General features: G+C 44.1%; 1 protein-coding gene across 1 annotated transcript in view; it reads left to right on the top strand.

Moving 5' to 3' along the window:
• The first annotated feature begins 1,335 nt into the window (after positions 1-1,335).
• Positions 1,336-22,898, top strand: part of myg1 (myg1 exonuclease) — a 26,659-nt gene continuing 5,096 nt past the window's right edge. Inside the window, exons 1-6 of the mRNA XM_063214858.1 lie at positions 1,336-1,703; positions 2,629-2,741; positions 9,375-9,534; positions 13,509-13,658; positions 17,757-17,879; positions 19,653-19,834. Coding sequence (XP_063070928.1) covers positions 1,407-1,703; positions 2,629-2,741; positions 9,375-9,534; positions 13,509-13,658; positions 17,757-17,879; positions 19,653-19,834 — 1,025 coding nt within the window. The 5' untranslated portion in view covers positions 1,336-1,406. The remainder of the gene's footprint in view (positions 1,704-2,628; positions 2,742-9,374; positions 9,535-13,508; positions 13,659-17,756; positions 17,880-19,652; positions 19,835-22,898) is intronic.

Below are 22,898 nucleotides of genomic sequence, written 5' to 3'. Positions count from 1 at the left end.
TCCAACACAGGTTTGACCTCTCCAAGTAACTGGCTATGACTCAATATCAGATCAAGAAAACATCTGTAAAATGCTTGGATTGGCAAGTGTTTAAAACTAGGTTTTAGGTCTCAAAATTCAAGTTCTACAATTATAGTGAGTTATTGGAGGACTTAAATGTTCAATTTGGATTGACATGACTGACTGGGCATTTTTATTTGAAAATAGACAAAAATAAGCATATTGAAATGTGTGGGGCCATCAGTTGTGCCGTGTTGACGTCAGGTGGATAGACAGCGGGCATTGCTGTTGACAACAGCAAGAATGATATTTTTTGGTAAGCACGTAAGTCTCCATGTGTTCAAGCACAGTTTTGAAGCCCTGCATGAAAAAACACAATGAAAATCCACGAAAATAAAGAGAATGCATAAATGAGAAGGTGAGTCCACACTTTTGGCCTGTACTGTATATCTGTTATTTTATCATGCAAACTCAATGGAACCCATGCACTTTGTTTTATGTCTAAAACTGTAGGCCTACATCTTATTGTACAGATGTTAATGAAAAAAAGAATGTCATACATAGATTAAAAAGAAAAGTCTGTGACTTATAAATAGATTTAGAGGTCACACAAGGGTCACATACACAGATGCTCGTAGTGTGTGCATCACCTGTCTCTCTTGTCTCTTTTGGTGTTATTCGTTTTTAATCCATTCTATAGGCCTACTGAAAGCTTACATATTAGAGCATATGCCACTTATCTTAATTGAACAAATGGGCCTGCATCCAGTGGTGTAGTCTACGTAGAACGCGGGTATACGTAGTATACCCACTTCTAAATTTCAGGGATTTTAGTATACCCACTTAAAATTGATTGATCCATTGTTTTGAATAGCACAAATATATACAGTATACCCACTTCAAAAAAATCTCAAATATACAGTAGGACGGACCTATACCCACCATAAAAAGTAGACTACACTGCCTACATTCTATTCTAATGGGCTTAAGAAAGGGCTATTCTTCAGTTAGAAATGTTCTCTGCACTGACTGCACGTACCTTTGCCATGGAGGATCATATTGTGTAAACCTGAAAGCAGAGGAATAAACAAATAATTGACACGCTTAGGATGTTTAGGATAGGCTGCTGAATTCACATGCAAACAGGGTGTTTACAGTTTTACTTTTATTTCAAAGTAGCCCATGCAACTCAATGCACGACAACTGAGGGGCATAACAATAGATGAACCATGCTACATGCAAGCAAATGAATATGCAATTAACACGCAGAAATCTAGAAAATGAAGAATATTCTCACCTGTGAAATGTTGTATGGCTTTTTCATACATCACTTCCGCTGGTCCGTCAGCGATAAGAGTCCGCCACACGTGTGTCCACAGCTTCAATGTTTACGTGTGTTTGACTTAATGTCTTTAAAATCAACATTATTACAGCTTTTACAACGTTATCAATTTTGCGCGTACACACCTATCTTCTTGAAAAAGACTGTCCCATGCTCTACTGCCCCAGTGGTACTTCCATATACATCTACTTCAAGAACGCTGAGATTTACCGGGAAAGCAGACAGAAGATACATGCACGCGCCTGCAGCTAAGCGTCTTTGTAGTGAAAAAATGACGGTGAAAATTGGTACTCACAACGGCACATTTCATTGCGATGAAGTGTTGGCATGTTTCTTCCTCCGTCAGCTCCCGGAATACAAGGTAGAATCTTTACAGAAACATGCGAATACTGTATAACCGATAGTAGTGAGTGTACAAACTTAGCTCACAAGTAGCTTAGCTGACAAATTTCTGGTCTCTAGATCTGCCGCACAACTGGTAAGCCCGCTGTAGATTGACATTGGGCAACTCTGTAATAGACGGACTGTCAACTAAAAAGTATTTGTAACTGTTTTGTTATTCATCTTTCATTAATTTGTGATCTGGGATGCATCCTTTGTAGTTCAAGTCTAGGACAACGCACTGTGTCCAGAGGAGCATCCTTTGCAACCAATACATCCTCTTTCTCTCAGGTGCAATGATTGCTAAGTTCAAATGGTCCCCACTGATATCAATTATGCATTAGTTCATTGCCTAGGACAATGGAGAGCAATAGAGGTTCCCTGTGCCTTTCATTATGCATGGACTAAGACCTAGCATAGACATAGTTATAGTTATAGACATAGACATAACAGGGCTTCACGATAGCACCTACCAAGTGCAAAGTTGCCAACCAGCCAAATGCAACTTGTCTGTGACTGGTAATAGTGTCACTTGCCATTTTGGCAGGTGTCTAACCTGCAGTACAGTAACCTACAGTTGTTATATCAGTTGCTTATATTCTACTGTAGTTTGCCCATTAGTATTGGACCATCACTGTCGTTTGTCCTGTCTGGCACTTGATGTCAGTCTGTAAATGCCAGTCCTGTGTTTGTCTATGTCCTTCACGAGAAAACGTAATTTCAATTTCCTTGTATGACCTGTGCATATGAAGGAACTGACAATAAAAGCTGACTTGACTTGACTTGAATTGTGCATCAATTGTTTGCATTAACATTCAAATTGATTGCACACTCAGGTTTATATGTGGATGATAAGACTGCGACTAATCTATCTCGATTGCACTTTGTTCTTTTTTTCTCTCAAGGATGCTGAAATCGTTCGGACCCGTGACCCAGCAGAGCTGGCCAAGTGCGATGTTGTGGTGGATGTCGGCGGGGAGTACGAGCCAAAGAAGCACCGCTACGATCATCACCAGAGGTTGGTTGGTTGGTCTTTACCCAGAAAATGATTCTTGGCACCATTACTTATTCTTGTGTATTTTGTTTTTGCATGGAATTTGCTGCCTAATTCAAATTCCCAAATAGACATCATCATGCCCTGATGAAGGCCAATATGGCCGCAACGCGTAGGCCCATGTGCTTTTAAACTGAATTTGCCATGTTAAATTAAAGGCTTTTTTATATTTTTCTCAAATCTCAGAGTGCCTCTGCTTTTTCCTTCCTTTTTTGGACCTACACTTCACCCGGTACAGATGAGCACCTGAGTAATATTACCCTGCAAAGTCTCCTGAGCACTTTAGGCCCTTTAGTGTCTTCCCAAATAGACATATTCAGTTATAATGATCACTGTGATTGAGTGACCATCACTAGTGTTGTGGTCAGGGCCGGATCAAGATGGCCCAGGGCCTATGACCAAGGCTACAGGTTTGCAACTAAATTTACATTGGCAGTGTCACGCTGCATTCACACCAACGGCGCAGACATCCACAGTACGTCCACAGAACGTGTCCGTTATCAGTCTGTAACGGTTAAAATGCATGAAAACAAACCATGCCTTGCACACAGGAACGCGGTGTAAGCTCGGTGCATGTCCGTGCAGACCGGACATGTCTGCGTTGCTCCTTGAAAATAGAACTCGAGTCTATTTTCCTGCGTGGACGTCCGCGTTCAATGTGCGACTCCCATTGAAAATGAATGGCTGCTGCCCGCGGATAGAATGTGGACATTGACTGTTCAGTGTGAAAGGCAGCCCGCAAACCTCTCGGACTCGCTCTGCTCACGGAGACGTTAAGGAAACGCGCCGTCCCTGTGTGCATGTACCGTCATACTTACGAGGTAGGAATTCAGAATATGTCTGCTAACTGTGGAGAGTAGTATTAATATTTTAAAACAAAACAAAATAGCACGACTGATGCATTTCTCAACATCACATCTCGTCACATTTTGCAATGCAATTTTTTAATTAAAAGTTTTGACTAATCGGAGGTAGGGATGTTAACCGGTAACCGGTTCACCGATAGTCAACCGGATCAACGATAACCGGTTAAATTTTCTGCCACCGGTTAACCGGTAATAATAATTATAATAATAATTTCCTCCCAAAAAAATTAAATAAAAGCCCCCAAAAAATATAATTTTGAGGTTTTGGTACGATAATTCAGTATTTTCCATCTGGCCACACTGGCTGGACATGACAGGTCCTGTCTGAGCAGCAAAAAGAAAGGCTTATGTGAAATATAAAATTGAAAAAATTCAGTGCTGTGCCTATCAGGCACACAAACGTTATATCCTTTAAGATTGCCGGTTAACCGGTTAACCACCGGTTAATGAGTCTCAGTAACAGGTTAAGATATTTTTACATTTTTGCCATCCCTAATCGGAGGGCCCTGGCAGGTGGGGGCCCTAGGCCTCAGCCATATCCAGCCTGTGCGTTAATCTGGCCCTGGTTGTGGTGGGTGAGCCCCAACTTGGTGCTCCAGAGGGTCCAGGTTTGAGGGTCAGTGTTGCAACTCTACCCATCTTTGCTACAATCACATTAAAGGGACACTGTGCAGGAAATGGTCAAAAAAGGTACTGCAACTATGCTGCTCATTGAAACTGGACTGCCTATTGGCAAATCTGATCTTTACATGAAAGTTTACTAAGTAATAAACAAATATTTTCTAGTATGGTCCAAGTACAGTCATTTTTGCAGCTAAAAATGGCTATTTTTGGAAATTCAAAATGGCGGACCATGGAGAAGATCCCCCTTTTCATGTATGAAAAGTGTAATTTTTCCAGTCATAATGAATATTTAGAATTTGATGGTGGTGGTAAGTATTCATGAAAAAGGCAACATTAGTGAATGGGCAGCATGAATTCTGGTAATAAACCACTAAAAATCTCACACAGTGTCCCTTTAAATAACAAACTTCATGTTGCAACACATATTCATATACATAGTGATAATTCTAGCTAGCCTGTTTTGTAGTGATCTAAAACATGGGCATTAAGCAGTGATTGCAAAGTGTTGTTTGTAGCGGTATAGGCCAATTTTTTTTACACGCATCACTGGTTTGTGTGGCTGACAAAAATTCAAGCACTTATTTTAGCGTAACGCCTTCTGTTCTGTAGAACAGCATAGCAATAGAGTACTGCTCTTAACCCAGCAGGCAGCAGGGCTAATTGTTGTTCCCACGGTGACACAAACCCTGACACCCCCCCCCCTCTCCATTGCACCTCCAAGGGTGCAGAGAAATCTGTTTGTTGGCACAGTCACTCTGTGCTGCAATGTGACCTTCCAGTTCCCTCTCACATGTTTGCGGTTGCTGAGGCACACCCAAAGAGACGGCCACACCGCAGGTACAATATGGCAGACTCCGTAGTACACCTCTCCGGTGTTCTGGCACACACTGCAGCTATATTTTTCATCTCGATTGTTGTTCACTCTGTGCAGGCCGTTGGGGCATCATATTGTTGTGGAGGCATGTCTCAGTGTCTGAACACCGAGTAGGTAATGATGAATTGTAGGGCTTGGAGAGCGTGCACACACACACACACACACACACACACACACACACACACACACACACACACACACACACACACACACACACACACACACACACACACACACACACACACACACACACACACACACACACACACACACACAGTGAGTCTCTCCAGAAGGATTGCACTCTGAGCCTAAGCAGACTGTAAATGTCAGCTGAGATGAGTCAAGTGTTCATCTCCGTCCTTTCCCCCCCGTTCGCATCACAGGAGGCCGCCGCTGCGTGCTGCTCTTTCTTCTGCTCTTTTCTTTTCTTTTCTTTTCTTTTCTTTCTTTCATTCTTTTTCTCTCTCCACCATCCCTTCTCTTCTTCTATCCCTCCCTCCCATCTTCTCCTCCCCCTCGCTGCTTAGCACATTGTGGGGATGCCTCAGTTCTATCAATTAGCCTTCTAATGACTGCGCTCTCCTCTTGTCCTCCACCCACCTCGACAACCCTCCCAACCCATCACCCCCCCCCTCATCACAGCATGCCACTCATTCAGCTAGCTTGCAGGTTCCCGGTGCAAAGATGGCTCATTAATGTCACTTGGCTAATCACCACACCAACACCGAGTTGCTCATATACTGATGGGAGAGACACTTACTGTGCATCGACACCAGAAGAGACACTGCACTGCCAGAGCATCGAAAGTAATTATTTCTCTATGGAGGGCCGGCGAATAAAGCGGCCAAAGCTAATTCTCTGGGAGTGAAGCAACCTGGGTGGCCAGAGCTAATTTCATCGAGTAAAAGTCAGCCAATATTGTGGTAATGAGCTATGACACGGTTCGGCGAAAACCAATCGGAATATTCTTGTCTTTGAATGTGCCAGGCTGACAAGCCAGAGCCATTATGTGATTAGCTAAATCAAACATGTCAATGTCACTTCCAGGAGTTAATACAGTGAACTCATGGAGAAACTTCTTCAACGACCTCGGCAATTCGGTAACTTGGGTCGTTTCTGGTGTACACTCACAATTAGGGTCCCAAAGTGATTTCACATGAAATTACCCATTGGTAAGGGGGCCAGGTTGCAATCCATCACTGATTGCTTTTATAAGGGCTAGGATTTCGATGTAGGGCTTGATGGGTCTAGTACTCAGTAGAACATGATGTTTATAACCGTTCTCCTGGATGTGTATGTTATTTTTTTATTTGAGGAGTAGCGACATCAATCTCTTATGGACCTATTGCAAATGTGTCTGCATTTAATTACTTTTCTTGGAGAGTTTTTGTAGGCAATTTATCCGGATCCAGAGTTCCGGACATTTTAATTTATTATATGCCCTTTAAGTTTGTCACCTAACTAGTGTAAATGTCAGAGTAAAAGCCTAATTTTTGAGTCATTATGAAGCAATAAGTTACACAATACTTATCAGCCGAATCTTTTCGGGTCACTAAATCCATGAATAACAACAGCACTTTTGGCAACACCTGCTTGCCAAATGCACAAAAACATTCTTTTTTCTCCTGCTGTATCGTGAATTTTATGTAGAAAGAAGAGGAAAATACTTCCTGTACTGAGTTTTTTAAAATGTGTTTGCCTATTCCATTAATTCACCACATTTTTCTGCTTTCTTATGATGGACATTGTTTTGTACCCTCTGGCAAATGCCATTTCGCAACACAGACTAGCAATTACTGTTGTGAAGGACAGAAAAACAACCCATTAAATTTAATCACAAATAGATTTAATAAGCAGTGCAGAAATTAAAAAGAAATAAATCAACGCAGAAATGATTTTCCAAAATGTAGGTCACTTCAAATAAAAACAGGTGAGGCGTTTTTGCTCTGTTCCACCCCTAGGGAGTTATTTTATCTGAGGTAAAAACTCTCCCAGGGAAAATTAATTGTGCTCCTTAATTGATGTCACTAAATCTCGTTCAGCATGGGGACGTTGATAAAATATTGCTTGGAATTATTTTTACACCCTCTTTGTCCCTACAGTCAGCCACAGGATAATTACAGCGGAAAGGTAGTTCCGATTAGCTCATTTGAGATAAACCGTAAGCGCCGTCCCACATGATCAAATATGTCTGACTCTGTTCAGACGGGAAAGTTACAGAGCAGAGATTTTACACAGTTTGACACGGCTGTCTGCAAGATTGATGTGTAATCGTCTTCCTTTACCGACAAATGAGAAGGTAATTCATTTGTTACACTTCCCCAAGAATATGCTCAAAAATCATTCTATTAGGTTTAAAAAAAAAAAAAGTGAAAGCCCATTGGGAAACTCCAACTCCCATTGTCATTGTGACACAGCACTCCACAGCACACAAGTGAACACTGCACACTGCACACAACTTGCATTTATGCCTCACCCGTGCAAGGGGGCAGCCCTCTGTGGCGCCCCATGGGGAGCAGTGCGGTGGGACGGTACCATGCTCAGGGTACCTCAGTCATGGAGGAGGATGGGGGAGAGCACTGGTTGATTACTCCCCCCACCAACCTGGCGGGTCGGGAGTCGAACCGGCAACCTCTGGGATGCAAGTCTGACGCCCTAACCGCTCACCCATGACTGCCCACACATAGGTTCCAAGACACCAAGAATTCAGCACATTTTCTGCACACAAGAGACAATCAAGTGTTTTGAGACCATGATGTATGGTGATATTGCACTGTAATCAATACATTTATCACACAGGATTTACTAAGAACTATTTGATTTATGACTTTTTCATCTTGAAATGGCATATGAAATGAAATTACAAGGGATACCGTGGTAACTAAACCATGTATTCTTTGATTTGTAGTACAAACTAGTAGGCGTTTGTATGTGGCGATCATCATACGTCTGGGCCTTAACTTGAGAATATAAGCTTAACGTAAAAGGGAGATCACTTGCGCTCTAGCCTTCTTGGTGATCACAGTCCAGGACAGTAGACAATAGAAAAACAAGCTGGTCCATTTCAGAGAGAATGGGCCAAAGATGACTGGAGCATACAAGATACTTTTTGTTGTTATTATTTGAATGTAGTGCAAGCATATAATGGTGTGTCACCCTGTGCTTCAATTTATAACATACCTGCAAACTCGTCACCTTTTGGTGACAGTCACCTTTTTCCCGGCCAATTAGGTCATTCACGTGAATAGAAATAGAACCCCCGCTCTACACTGTCACCTTTTTTTCTTTGACGAGTTTGCAGGTCTGTTATAAGCATAGAAGACAGAAATTGAACAGCAACAGAAAATTGTACAGTACTGTTTTTATCACCTCTGTGTGGTACTCACTCTCTTGGTGTTTGTTGCTGTTTGTTGAGTCACTGCTTGTCAGTGTTATTGTAGAATTATTTTGTGTCCTGTTACTTTCAGCCGTGCGTGCTTTGAAGTTTTATATGGTGTTCTCCAGTCTCCACTAATCTATAAGCTTCAGCTTTGTTGCACCCACTCTTGTCTACTTCCCGGGCTGCTTACTCCCTGCTGGGAGAGTCCTATTTCACAGTCGTTTGGCCACGCAGAGACGTCTGCACATCCAATCCAATCCAGCCCAAAGGCCACAAGACTAATTACTGGGGATGCCCCAGCGAAATAGGTTCTCACATCTCATTTTTCTTGGCACAGGCATGTTTTCACCACAATATTTGACTAAACAGCTTTGTCCCAGTGGAGAGATTCACGTACACATTTTTAATTTGAAAAAAAAAAAGGGAAAAAAAGTATGCCATGGTCTTACACTTAATGACGAAATCCTCTTAGGTCTGTCTGGGGAGTTTTCCTTGTTCTTGATCTTGACCTGTAATAGTTGTAACATCTAAGTGTTTTGAGTCAATATCAGTCCCTCATGCCATTTTGACATGATGCATGACTGAAACAGCAATTTCACTGTACATCTTGCATACCCACTATATCATCAACAATCATCCTATCCTTTCATATTGTGCCAATATTGTGTGTGAGTTAATCCATTTAAAATGAGTAATTTGCCATAGAATATAAAGTACTTTGCCTTACGCTTGGTCTCTCTCTCTCGTTCGCTCTCTCTCTCTCTCTCTCTCTCTCTCTCTCTCTCTCTCTCTCTCTCTCTCTCTCTCTCTCTCTCTCTCTCGTTCGCTCTCTCTCTCTCGCCTGCTCCCCTCAGGACCTTCACGGAGAGCTTCCACAGCGTGTGTCCCGAGAAGCCGTGGGTGACCAAGCTGAGCTCGGCCGGTCTGGTCTACCTGCATTTTGGCCGGCAGGTGCTGGCCCAGCTGACCAAGCTGGAGCCCAATAACCGGCAGCTGGAGGTGCTCTATGACAAGGTGAGGATGCGATATTTTTTTTCCTAGTACAAGGACGCCACAGGTGGCCTCTGATTGGTCGAACTTCCAGAGCGGCAAGACTGCAACACGTGCCACAGGAGAGTCTTGAAGCCGACAACACGCCGACACTCGCCTCACTTTTGATATGTGCCTAAACCTAAACCTTCCCTAAACTTAACCTGCATTTCCCGAAAGCATGCTGGCTAACTAGTTCGCAACTTTGTAGGTTTCCAATGGGAAATTGCATAGAAATCAAGTAAGTTGCTAGCTTGGTCTTCAACGACGCTGTCGAAAAACGCACCCAAGAGTGGCCACTGAAGGTGTATATATGTGCCTTCTTTGCCTTTTGTCAGTAACATGAGCATACTCGTTTTGGGTAGGGTGCGCACATCAGAAGTAACTTGTTGCGGGTCAGGAAGGTAGGTCTGCACTAGGGCTGGGTATCGTTTTGTTTTTTTCGATACGGTGCCAATTTCGATACTTTGGTTTCGATACCGGTGCTTTTCGATACTGTTTTTCGATACCTGTTGTTTTGAAGTTAATCTCATTATGAAGAACCCATAAGATCACCAAATTCTAAATTTTCACAAGTAGTATTGTGCATACGGTGAGTGCATTTCAGTCATCTTAAAGAATGTTATTACAGATTACTCAATATATATCTTCAGTTCAAATGAAATATAGAAGATGATTTCTAAGTAGCCTAGGTGTTGAGTAAGTAGGCAGGAGTACAGTTGGATGACAGTTAGCTCAGCAATCAATGAGTAGCCTACTTCAATTGCTATGTAGCCTACTATTGTCATAATCTCGAGGCAAACCTAGGCTAGGGCTATTGTTATTTCACAAATTATTACTAGATAGCCTATTGCAGCAAATATTCACGTGGTTACTCATTTTCCACCAAAACCCAAATCAGCCATGTAAATTACTTAGTAATCTCAACTTCATAGAGCAAAAGAGCATTAGACACATACACACTTCCAGGTGCAGGTTGCTCTCTCTCTCTCTCTCTCTCTCTCTCTCTCTCTCTCTCTCTCTCTCTCTCTCTCTCTCTCTCTCTCTAGAAGCTTCTGCGTATTTGCTTTTGAATTCACGTAGCTACACGCTCTCCTTCACCTGACCGCTTGACTCACTCATACATAACCTGCAGATTGGGAAGACCAGACATCCCAATGAAAGTCCAATAAGTCTCCCTGATATTTGATAGTGGTTCTCCGATGCCCGCGAGTCAGATAAAGCATTCCTGATTTTAGACTATGCAAGTTCGCGTTTTTTCAATTGCCAATGCGGGAAAGAGGAATATAATGACTCGTGCGTCATGCGTGGGGTACTTGAAATAGATTACGTGCACTTCGTAGGGCGCCCTGCAAAAGTCCTGGGTAAAAAAAAGCAGGCAGTTATATACAGACTGGACGACAGAAAGGGCATTGACAAACAATGTAACACTAATTTGTAAATGTGTTGGTCGGGGTGTCCGGGGTTGATAAGCAGCTCCCTGTAATAAGTTTTTGGAACTTGGGATGTCTGGGAGACGCTATCTTAACGCTGTCTTAACGCATCGCATGGAAGGGATGTCGAGTGGGTCTTTTAGCGTTGCCCTCCGCGGGAACACGTTTCAAATCTCCGCACTTTACTAAACCTCTTAGCGATCGCCCACACATTGATTCTTATCAAAACTACAGTAGCCGTGCGCAAGTGGAGAGGAGAGTGCACACTCAAGGAGGTTTTAAACGACAGCATCAGACGAAGATTGGCGCGACGGTAGTTCTACCACTATTATCATGACTGCACAAACACACACGTATTCGTTGGACAAAAGGGTTGTTGAACATGTTTCAAAATTAACACCTCAGCACAACACAGCCTCAACGTCAACTGAACAGGACTCTGCTGATTGAGCCGCGCCCGCGCCAGGCACTGCCTGAAGAGACAAACAGGGCAGCAGCGCATATAGGCCTAATCTTCTATAGAGTTCAAGAAACACTTACTAACAAATACAAATTCATTTCAAACAATAATATTTTTAATGTCCATTCGTCCATGGCTTGTAAATTTCAGCGCAGCTTTCGGCTCTTAGCCTTGATTTGGTGCGTTAATGTTTCGCCAAGTCGTGTTGCCGTCTTTCGCAGGGACAGCTTTGTCACAAATGGAGCATCTGGCTCTATTTGTGTCCAGTCACACGAGCAAAGTTTAACCACACTTTAGATCTCAGCAAGTCTATCAGGGCTGCAACTAGCTACAACTGCAACTACAACTAACTGCAACTAGCTACAACTAAGTTCGCCTACAACATATCCTCACCAACTGTCAGCTGTTCGAGTAAACAAACGCTAGTACTTTTTGAATGAATGAAATGTCTCGTGCTCGTCCCGCCCACCCAGGTCCTTCGAAGCCAATCACAAATGACAATTTCACCGGACTACATGGCTATTGGTTCACAGATTTACTATTGACACAGGGACTGTTGAAACGCACAAAAGGTATCGAAATAAGGCACCGTTTTTTTTGTGTTTTTTTTTTATATTCGATACTATGTGGCTTTTCGGTCGGTGCCAGGACCGGACCGAAATTCGGTACGCAGCCCTAGTCTGCACACTGCGAAATATGCTCCAAAACAAAAAAATTCATTAAATTAAAACACAACATTTCGATCACCCTGGATCTTCGCCAGGCATGTGTAGAAACGCTCCTTGCTGGCAGTGGCCATCGAGGCATGGCGGTTGTTTGTTTTTGCCAGCACATGTTGGTGTGTTGGTATGTTTGTTTTTTAACTGTAGTACCGCAGCTTTACACAAAGGAAACTGCATCAGAACAGATATAGCAGGAATGGAAACACGAGAACTTTTTCAAGGTGACAGAAATGGCAAGGTGGAGCAAGGCTGATGCAACATACAATAGGCCATGATGACAGATTTCAACAGTTTCTGTAAATTGCATTGTTGCAATCTCTAGGTACTACAGTACACACATGGAGTGTAATACTGCATGACGTAGACCTGTACCGGAAACAAAAGCTATAGAATGTTGAAAACCCAACTACGCGTTCTCTGGCAGTTGAGAAATAGCATTCCTGCGGCAGAGAAATTCTCCCCCAAGAGGACAATTTGTGAAATGCGGCTTTCACCAAGATTTTACATACAATTGATGCTGTGTAACCCAATAAATGGTTAGTGGACATGAAAAAGCATAATAGGACCCCTTTAATGGCTTGTCCTTGTCCTATGTGTATCAACTAGCAGTAAGGAGACAGTCAAGCTGTAAAGCAAATTTAATACCATCACTAGCTGTCCTGTTTTTATGGAGATGTTCTCAGTGACATTTTGTAAAACATCCTACAAAATATTTATCAGGAGTTTACACTCCGGCGGTCCAATTATACTGTAACCTTTACTTTGAAGTTTCTAATGCCCTTTTCCCTTGAAGAATACCTGCATTACACTTGATTGAGAGCCAAGGCAGCGCTCCCCCATCTCTCCTTTTTAAATATACTGTAACTCAGTGGTTCTTAACCTGGGGTGCGGGCACCCCCGGGGGGTGCGGCAGAGATTTGTTTGTGTTGAGGTTCTGACCAAAATTCTGCTTCCAACCATTATAATTTCGCCAAATTAAGACCAAATGTCAACATGTTTTCGTCCCCATATAGATTCATAAAGGTATTGATTAATGTCTAAAGTAAGAATCATTGTAATTAATCACTTAAATCGTGTTTGTTTTTGTGCGTATACACGTGTAGACATTTGGGATGGGGGTGCGCGGCTTGTCTTGGGAACAGCTAAGGTTAAGAACCACTGCTGTAACTGACTGGAATTGAAAGCAAACATGTATAAAGTAGAAGTACTGTGTACTGTAATTTAATTACATCATGTGTGCCACCATGTAGTCTCATACTACTAGATTTGTAATGATGTAGGTGACCACACTCCTTCTACTTTCTGCCTCTGTGGTTGAATGTACGTAAATGTTTCTCGTCTCAGCTGTACGAGAACTTTGTGGAGGAGGTGGACGCGGTGGACAACGGCATCTCGCAGACGGACGGAGAGGCGCGCTACACCACCACCACCTCGCTGAGCGCCCGCGTGGGACACCTCAACCCCCGCTGGAACAGCAAGACCCAGGACACTGAGGTGAGGTGACGCCACGACACGTGGCAGAGCCCCCCAATCACACACAGATGGGTCAAAGACGTCCAACATGACACTGTCCTTCAGTGCAACGGATACTTTTACTTACTGTAAATGCAAAAAGAGATTTTTTTTTTAAATTATTTTTTTGGCTTGGCTTTCATGCATTCCCTTTTCAAAAATTGTTTTGAAATGTCATGTTTTTCACAGTTACAGTAAGCAAAAGCATCTGTTAGCACTGAAGGACAGTGTCATGTTGGACGCCTTTGACCCAGATAAGTCTGGTGAAAAGTCGGGGGGGGGGGGGGGGTGCAAGGAGGAATTGAGAGAGGACAGGATGGGATGATGATGAGGGAAGGATGGATGGGGGATTTAGAGAGGGGTGGATGGAGAGATGGGGGATAGAGAGGACTGGATGGATGGATGGATGGATGGATGGATGGATTACATACAGCATGTCGGATGCAAACACACACAGACAGACAGACAGGGTTGGGGTGCAGAGAGGGGTGGATGGAGAGATGGGGGATAGAGAGGACTGGATGGATGGATGGATGGATTACATACAGTATGTCGGATGCAAACACACACACACAGACAGACAAACAGGGTTGGGGTGCAGTGAGGAGGAATTGAGAGAGGATCGGATGAGAAGAAAAAGAATGGGATGAAGCAGTGATGGATGGATGGATGGATGGATGGATGGATGGGTGACACATAGCAAGTCTGATGCAAACACACACAGACAGACAGACAGAGAGGGAGGTAGGGGAGAGAGGCTAAGAGGCAGAGATAAAGAGGGAGGTTTGAAGGATGGATGCATAGAGGAAGTGCCATCACAGTGGAAATGTGTTGGTGGTGTTTACAGTAGTTTTGTCACTTAAAAAAAATGTATTAGTCTTCTGTGATATTCCACTTGTACTCATCATAATTAGCAGGGCTGATAGTATTCAGGCTCCATGCCTGATTTCAGCCTTGACAGAGTTTGCAAAAATAAAAACATTGATAATAATTAACCATTAAGTTAATCTTATCTCAGAAAGTGTTACAAGTTCAGGGTTTTCTTCTGCTATCAGGCTTGAATAATGGTCATACACAGGCTATTAAATGTTTGAATAATGTGTCAAAATAGTCGCTATGCAGTATCTTGTCGTCGTCGTTAGAGCAGGGTAAAAAGTTCAGGCTCAGGATTTTTTTTCACTATCACCCCTGAATTAGTCATTCACTTGGTTTAAGTTTGTACAATGTTTGCAGTCTAGTCATCATCATCATCAGTCAAAAGATAATACTTTAGTCTCGTCTGATGAAATGAAAACTTGACCTTCACTTCACAATTGTTAATGCCACAGCCACAAAGCTCTCTTTGGCTCTTTCACAGTGTGCTCACGCAGCCATCACCGCCCCCAACTCCCACACTCCCCAACCCACCCACCAAAGCCGGCTGGATTGTCTGTCTGCCTGCCCTCTCCATTGGATCCTGTCAGTTTGGATCATCTGCCCCCAGCTCAGCCAGTGTGACCAGATGGGTTTTGAGGGTGGGGACCCAGCCAGGCAAGAGGGTTAGCTGTCTGGGCTGAGGTCGGCGGAGCGGTGGTGGTGGTGGCGGTGGCGGCGGTGGTGGCAGTCTCAGGAAAGGGGTCGGTGTGTTTTGCATGGACTGCCATGTTTGTGTACAATAAACACTTGGCAACCGTGGCCGATGGCTTTCCAAATCCAGTTGTTTACTATGCCAGTCAGCACACTCTCGGCTCAGTTCAGAGACATTTGGGTCAGACCAGACGCCCGAAGGCTTATTTTTTTTTGAGGCTGGGTGGAGAAGGTGATGAATGGCAGCTGGGCAGGAGCATCGGTGGAGGGTGGAAGGGTGGCACTGCAGGCCAATGGCATTGGAGACACCCATGCCTCATGGGAGTTTTAAATGACTTCCTCACCCAGCCACGTCCCCTGGCCAACACTGATAGCATCCTGGATGTAAATTGGCCTCTTTGGGGCTTTGTGTCGGGCACCGTCAGGCTGCTGAGAGAGATGAGGGTGGAGGGTGGGGTAGCTGTGGATGGGCATGCAGAGCGCGGCGAGACGTGCCGTGGGTGAATGGGTGGGTGTGGAGGGGTGGGTGGGTGTGTGAGTGAATGGTGGCAGAGGTGGGTCGTGTGGGAAAGAATGCTGACAAAAGTCGAGGAGGAGGAATGCGGAATCAGATGATGTAAGGGGGAGAAGGGGTGGAGAGAGAGAGAGAGAGAGAGAGAGAGAGAGAGAGAGAGAGAGAGAGAGAGAGAGAGAGAGAGAGAGAGAGAGAGAGAGAGAGAGAGAGAGAGAGAGAGAGAGAGGGAGAGGGAGAGGGAGAGGGAGAGGGAGAGGGAGAGAGAGAGAGAGAGAGAGAGAGGAGAGATGAGAGAGAGAGAGAGAGAGAGAGGGAGAGAGAGAGAGAGAGAGAGAGAGAGAGAGAGAGAGAGAGAGAGAGAGAGAGAGAGAGAGACTGGCCTGGGCCTGACCTTTTGTGATTTTACTAATGCCGAAATCTTGCATGCAGGCAGTTTGTGATAATTGAAAAAGTAATAGCTTTCACTCCGCGTCTGGTTCATCACCTGCGGCATTAGTGCCCAACAGCACTTTCCAGGGAGATTAGAGAGTGTATGAGTCAGAGTGCGAGTGGGTGTGTGTGTGTGTCTATCTATGCTTGTTGGTGTTGACGCTTTTGGACTCTGTCCTAGTGTGTATTATGTGATGGTAATGTCTAATGTCGGTGTGTGTTTGTTTGCAACAGATGCGTAATCAGATCAGTGTGTACCAGTCCCATCTGTGTAAATGATCGATCTCTTAATATGGACATTTGCATGCGCCTGGGACTGTTGTTTCATACCATCACGCATTCGCAAGCTCTGCAGAGAATGATGCGTATTGTTTGATAATCAACTTCCTGTTTGGAAAAGAAGAAAGTAATCAAATTATCAAAGATGAAATTGTCATTGTGTATCTTTCTGTGCTTCCCAGCAAAGCTTTTTTTAATATAGTGAGCTTGCTGAAGTTGTTTTATTGAACAGCACTATATGATTCTGTTCCGTCAAACAGCATTTCAGGCTGTTTAGTTGGTGCATGCCTCCTGGAAAATGACCACATTTACTCTGCCAAGTCATTGGTAGTTTTTGACGCTAAATACTTTTTCACCTTTATTTGAGATAGGACAGTGAAGAGTGTCAGGAAGCGAATGTGGAGAGAGACATGGGGTAGGGATGGCAAATGACCCAGGCCGGACTCGAACCCTGGGTGCAACCCTTGGGCATGCAAGCCCAAATGTGGGGGGTTTGGCGGCGAAATACTTTTCAACCTTAAAGTGATACTGTCCCATTTTTGGAAATAAGCTTATTTTACACATCCCCTTGAGTTAAATAATAGGGTTTTACCGTTCTCCTGTACTTTCAACATTATTTACGCTGATGAGATGAAGGAGCTCTGCCTCTCTAAACAAGTCCCGACTTCAGACTGATGCAGGGTTGATGGTGTTCTGCCCTCATGCCTTCACAAACTTATGTTTGCAAGAATAAAATATAGGTCCACATTGACAATGTAGCATTTACACAGTAGTCATCGTTGTTGGCTCAGGATTTTATTTCACTAACGGGCTGCTAATGTGCACACTGTCGCCGCCAAAACTTGGATAAGTTGCATAACACACAACCTCCATCACGGCAACAATAGAGCTCGAAGCGAAACGGATTACTGTTATCGATTCAGGCTTGAACATGACTATTTTTATGGGAAAATGGTGCCCGTTGTCGTAGTCTATAGCCGTATGAATAACCACTGAATAAATAATTCAGTTTTGTGTGTGCGTACACGTGTGTGTGTGTCAGTCTGCCTGTTTATCTGTTAATCTTTCTGTTTGTCTGGTTTCATATCTTAAGGCACTTAAAGCACAGCCTTGATGAAGTACACAGTCATCTCCTCTAATCTCATAATCTATAAAGCCTTTATTAGATTAGATTTTTTGTGGAGGGCTATTCATTAAAAATGTTATGCCTGTTGTATGGGTGTGTGTGTGTATGCGTGTGTGTGTATGTCTGTTTGTCTGTGTGTGTATGCGTCTGTCTATTTGTCTACCAGGAGGGTTTCCGTAAAGCGTTGGCCATGGTTGGAGCGGAGTTCTTGGACCGCCTGGATTACTACCAGCACGCCTGGCTGCCCGCACGCTCTCTCGTGGAGGAGGCTGTCCGCAACAGAACACAGGTGCCTGTCAATCACTGGCTTTCACTGTCTCTCACTCACTCACTCATTCACTCACTCACTATACTTACCTCTCAGTCTGTCTGTCAGTTTCTCTCTCTCGTTTCGTCTGTCTCTCTCTCTCTCTCTCTCTCTCTCTCTCTCTCTCTCTCTCTCTCTCTCTCTCTCTCTCTCTCTCTCTCGTCAGGGTTTCAGAGCTGCACCTGTCGGCAGCTGCTATGGAAGGGGCTTGTTTTTGAGACTGGAGACACATGTGGAGAAAAAGCAGCATGTGTGGGGTAGGAGGGATGGATGGATGGATGGGGGTACTTGAGGGAAAGAGTGACATGATGGGTTGGAGGGGATGGGGTGGGGGGGTGGGTACTTGAGGTAAAGAGTGACATGAAGTTCGGGAGGGATGGGGTGGGGGGTGGGGGGTGGTGGGGGGTTCAGCAGCCGTCACCCTTCACTGTCCAAATGGAGCACATGTGGAGGATGATGGCGTTTGGGTGGGCCGGGTGGTGCAGAGTGGCTTCTGCCATGATTAGTGACAGTGAAAGTCTGTGTTTACACATCACTGTCAAGGGAGATGGAGCGTTGGCACCTTTCTCATGCAAGGTGGTGTGTCTGTGCGTGTGTATCTCTGTGTGTGTGTGTGTGTGTGTCTGTGTCTGTGTCTGTGTCTGTGTCTGTGTGTCTGTGTGTGTGCGTGTGTGTCAGTCAGGGTCTGCTCAAGTAGATTCTTTTTTTATTATTATTCTGTTACCTCCTCCAACAGGATCTGGGTGTGTGCTTTACAGAATTCTTGCCCATGTCTTGTCTCCTCTAGGGATACTGCAATGGGGAGGGTAATTTTCACACGGGTTGCGTCAAACTAAAAAAGTTACCTCTGGTGACATTGACTGAGCACTCAAAAGTGCAATCTGCATAATTTACTGTCAAAAAATCAACCATTGAATCGTGATTATTCCGGAAGTTGATTACAGATCAAAAACGTGAAGGCTTGAATGCCCAGGCTGTGGGGGTATAGTAGCAGTACCAATTTGATGGCGTCTGAGTGTATGTGTATGTACAGTATGTGGTATTGCTGTTCAGTGGTGGTGATGTTTTTTTTGTTTTTGTTGTTGTTTTTTTAGATATTTTTATGGGCTTTTTGGGCCTTTATTTCGGATAGGACAGTGAAGGTGCGACAGGAAGTGAGTGTGGAGAGAGATGGGGTAGGGTTGGGAAATGACCCCGTCCGGACTCGAACCGGGGTCCCCGTGGGCATGCAAGCTCAAGTGTGGGGCGCTTAGCGCGCTGCGCCACAGCGCCCCCCTGTGGTGGTGATGATGATGTCTTGATGTGTGTCCCTGTATCAATATGCTTGGGTTGTCAAGATTGACGGTGGTTGAAAACAAATTTCCCATTGGGGACAATAATGGAATCTAGCCATGTGATGTAGTTGGGCACATCTTTTATGAAAAGTGTCGATATTCCCTCATGGCCTCGTTAACTGTCATGGCCCCCTGTGTCTTTGTGCTTACGAGACTTTTTTTACGAAAAGAAGACTGAGCACTAAAGAAATTAGCCATAGAAATGTATTGAGAACGTTTGTAACGACAGTATGGCGGATGTGCCCCAGTGGTGACGAGTATAAGTGTGTGTGTGTGTGTGTGTGTGTGTGTGTGTGTGTGTGTGTGTGTGTGTGTGTGTGGTGTGTGTGTGTGGTGTGTGTGTGTGTGTGTGTGTGTGTGTGTGTGTGTGTGTGTGTGTGTGTGTGTGTGTGTGTGTGTGTGTGTGTGTGTGTGTGTCCAGGTGGACCCGAGTGGTGAGGTGGTGGAGTTTTCGCAGGGCGGCTGTCCGTGGAAGGAGCACCTGTTCGCCCTGGAGAAGGAGCTGGAGGTGGCCACGCCCATCAAGTTCGTCCTCTACGCCGACACGAACGGACAGTGGCGCGTCCAGTGCGTCCCCGCGGGCCTCAACACCTTCCAGAACAGGTAACGTAACGCAATGCAACAGCCACCCTTAAGATGAAGACTCATGGGGCAACTTATGGTGCGCCACCGAGTTCAGCACCATTTGTGTAAGATGACGGACTACTTAATTTCCTGCGGGATTAATGAAAGTTGTTCCTCTACTCTAACTGTTATAGCCGTGCATCTCTGGGCAATGATGCGATAATGATACGAGATTTGTACTGTTTATCATTAAAAACTTTTTAGAGAGAAATTGGATCAGCAGCAGACAACGAGCTAGGAGTCAACAAGATGCTCTGTGCATCATTAGTATCAGTCTCTGCCGAAACTTTTATAGTCAGAGACTTTCAGTTAATTATGTACCGTGCAGGGTATGGGTTGCAGTCCCTGGAGCAATGTGAGGTTAGGGTCAATTGCTCAAGGACACTTCAGCCATGAATGATGTGGGATTCCAACACATGAAAAAGACCTTTGGTCAAAACATGGTGTAGCATACTTCAATTGAGTAAATCACAGTGAGAGAACAGTTTGGTGTTTTGTTTTTTCACAAAACAAAGCTCTGGTATCCATCACCCAAGATGATCATTTTATTGTACCCACAGATTCTTTTAACTGATATGAGACTTAAACCTACAGCCTTCTGATTACAAGAACTAAGACTCCCAAACCATTATATCACAGCATTAGGGCTGTAATAATACACTCAACTCGCGATTCGGTTTGTATCAACGATTCATGACCTACGGTTCGATACACCCCACAATTTCACATTTGAAAACATCATAAACTTTATGAATAAAAACTATGATAGTTTATTAATAGAATAGGTTACAAGAGGCTACTTATAATTTTTAAAAAGTTTCTATATAATAATGATGATGTTTGGAAGGACTATCACTTCATATCATTGTTGTTTTGATGGTTGTTTTCTGGGCTGATGGGTATCAAAACTTTGAAAGGGCATATCAACATACTGCCTCCTGGCATCGTGATACAGTATCGTCACTCTATATATCGCGATTTCTCAGTTTGATACAATATCGTTACAGCCTTACACAGCATGCCTCACCCATGTCACTTTGGACTAATCAGGAATTCCTGGATTTTTTTTGAAAATGTATATGTAAAACCACTGTCACAGCAGAAAACTATTCAACATAGTGTATGGTCTGTACACCAGTCGTTCTTTGTTGTGTTCCGTCCATAAGCCCTCTATTCTCCTGCCCTTCACGCTCTGTACCTGTGGCTTTCAATCATTTGGCTCTACTTTATGAATTGGATTTGTGTCCTTTCATTCTGTGTGTGTGTGTGTGTGTGTGTGTGTGTGTCCCATCTTGCTTCATGTCATCCAGTCTTCCACTTTCCACTTGTTAGACATTGTGCGTGCGTGTGTTCGTCATCTGTGTGTGTGTGTGCATGCATGCATGCGTTTGTGTGCGTGTGTTTGTTTGCGTGCGCGTGTGTGCGTGTGATTGCATTTAATGTGCCTGTCGTCAATCATTTTCCAGCTCCCGCTCTATCGCCTGTCATTCATTTGTGTGTGTGTGTGCGTGTGTGTGCGTGTGTGCTTGACTGCTTGCTTGGCTGTGTCTGTGTGTCTGCGTCTGTATGTTTGCAGTTGTGCGTGTGTGTGCTCACTGCTTGTGAACTGTGGTGCTCTGGTATTTAACTTAAAGCCGATGGGTCCAGTAAAACTCATTTATGGTTCATTTCTGCGCAGGAATCTGAGGAAGACCGAGAGGTCGAAACGTCATTGCCTTTTAAATGAATGAATAAAAAGAAGAAAAAATAACTTGAAGAAGAAAAAAATCCAAAGGAGTGTGCGAACCTTTTTTAAAATACGTAATTTAACTTTGTAACTTTTTGTTCAGCACCAGGGACTGTGCACAAGTAACTCTCTACAAGTAATTTCTGTGCAGGGACATTTTAATGTTTTTTATCTGTCCTGCACATAAGCCCATTACATGTTTTTCTCCTTCCCGTAATTGCACTGATCATCAAAATTGAAGTTTGGTTTAACATGCAAAGCTTAAAAGACCATTAAAGTATGGAAATTTAAGGCTTAAAATCAGATGTTGGTCGGAAGCCTGTTCATGTTCGCAGACATGCACGCACGCACGCACACACGCAGCGAGAGCCCTACGCCGCATTTCCCATGCAAGTGCATGCACACACACGCATATCCACACACAAGTACACACACACACGCACACGCACACACACCTGACTCAGTCTGAGATATGAGGCCCATTTCTCTCCATGGAGAGTCAGAAATAATGAAGCACGTACACACACACACACCCACCTCTTCCCATTTCATGATTCCCGTGTGTGCAAGCCAGGTCATTGCTATGGCAGCAGTAGCTATGTCCCCCACACAATGCACCCCCCTACTCCCAAACCCTATTTATCCCCCACTGGGGAATGTGTGGCCGTCTGTTTTGGTTGTAGAGGTGTGAATGCCATATTCTCTTGATACACCAAGACAACAATTTTAAGCACGTCACTGTGAGCACTCAAAGGACCTTTTCCATTGCTGCCTGTGTAGTCTGTGTTTGTAACTGGCTTGTTTGTCGGCCCATCCCTTCACCTCTCCTCCTGCGTTGCTTTGAAGCTTCGCAGACTACCACCGTGTCTCCTTGCATTTGCCTCGGTGCAGGTTGTGCCAGGGCAACTCCCGGATACTCTGTTCAGTGTGTGCAATCGAAATGAGAAATGTGAGGAGGGCGGTGTTGGCTTTTTACAAATATTTTACATCGCTTGAGGCAAACTGGTCAGCAGCGAGAGATGAGGCCTCCAAGAAAGGCACCAACATGAGAGTGCTGGTGAATATGCTGGAATGGATTTGATATTTTGCTGTTTCAAAGAGTCGCCGATCACAAATCGTAGATAGCAAGCACTGTTTGATATTTACGACTCAAAATAGAATGTCGGGCATTGTTTGGCTGTTTACGATCAGGGATAAGATTGACAGTTGCCATTCTCTTTATGTGTGTGACTGGATTTTGTATCAAAATGGAACACAAAATCGGGAGTCATACTGTTTGGGCCTGGCTTTAGAAGGCGACAGTATTAGTAATCTAGC

Source organism: Engraulis encrasicolus, chromosome 14 (genome assembly GCF_034702125.1).
Source record: "Engraulis encrasicolus isolate BLACKSEA-1 chromosome 14, IST_EnEncr_1.0, whole genome shotgun sequence".
Classification (NCBI taxonomy): Eukaryota; Metazoa; Chordata; class Actinopteri; order Clupeiformes; family Engraulidae; genus Engraulis; species Engraulis encrasicolus.
This window is presented reverse-complemented; position numbering and strand designations above follow the sequence as displayed.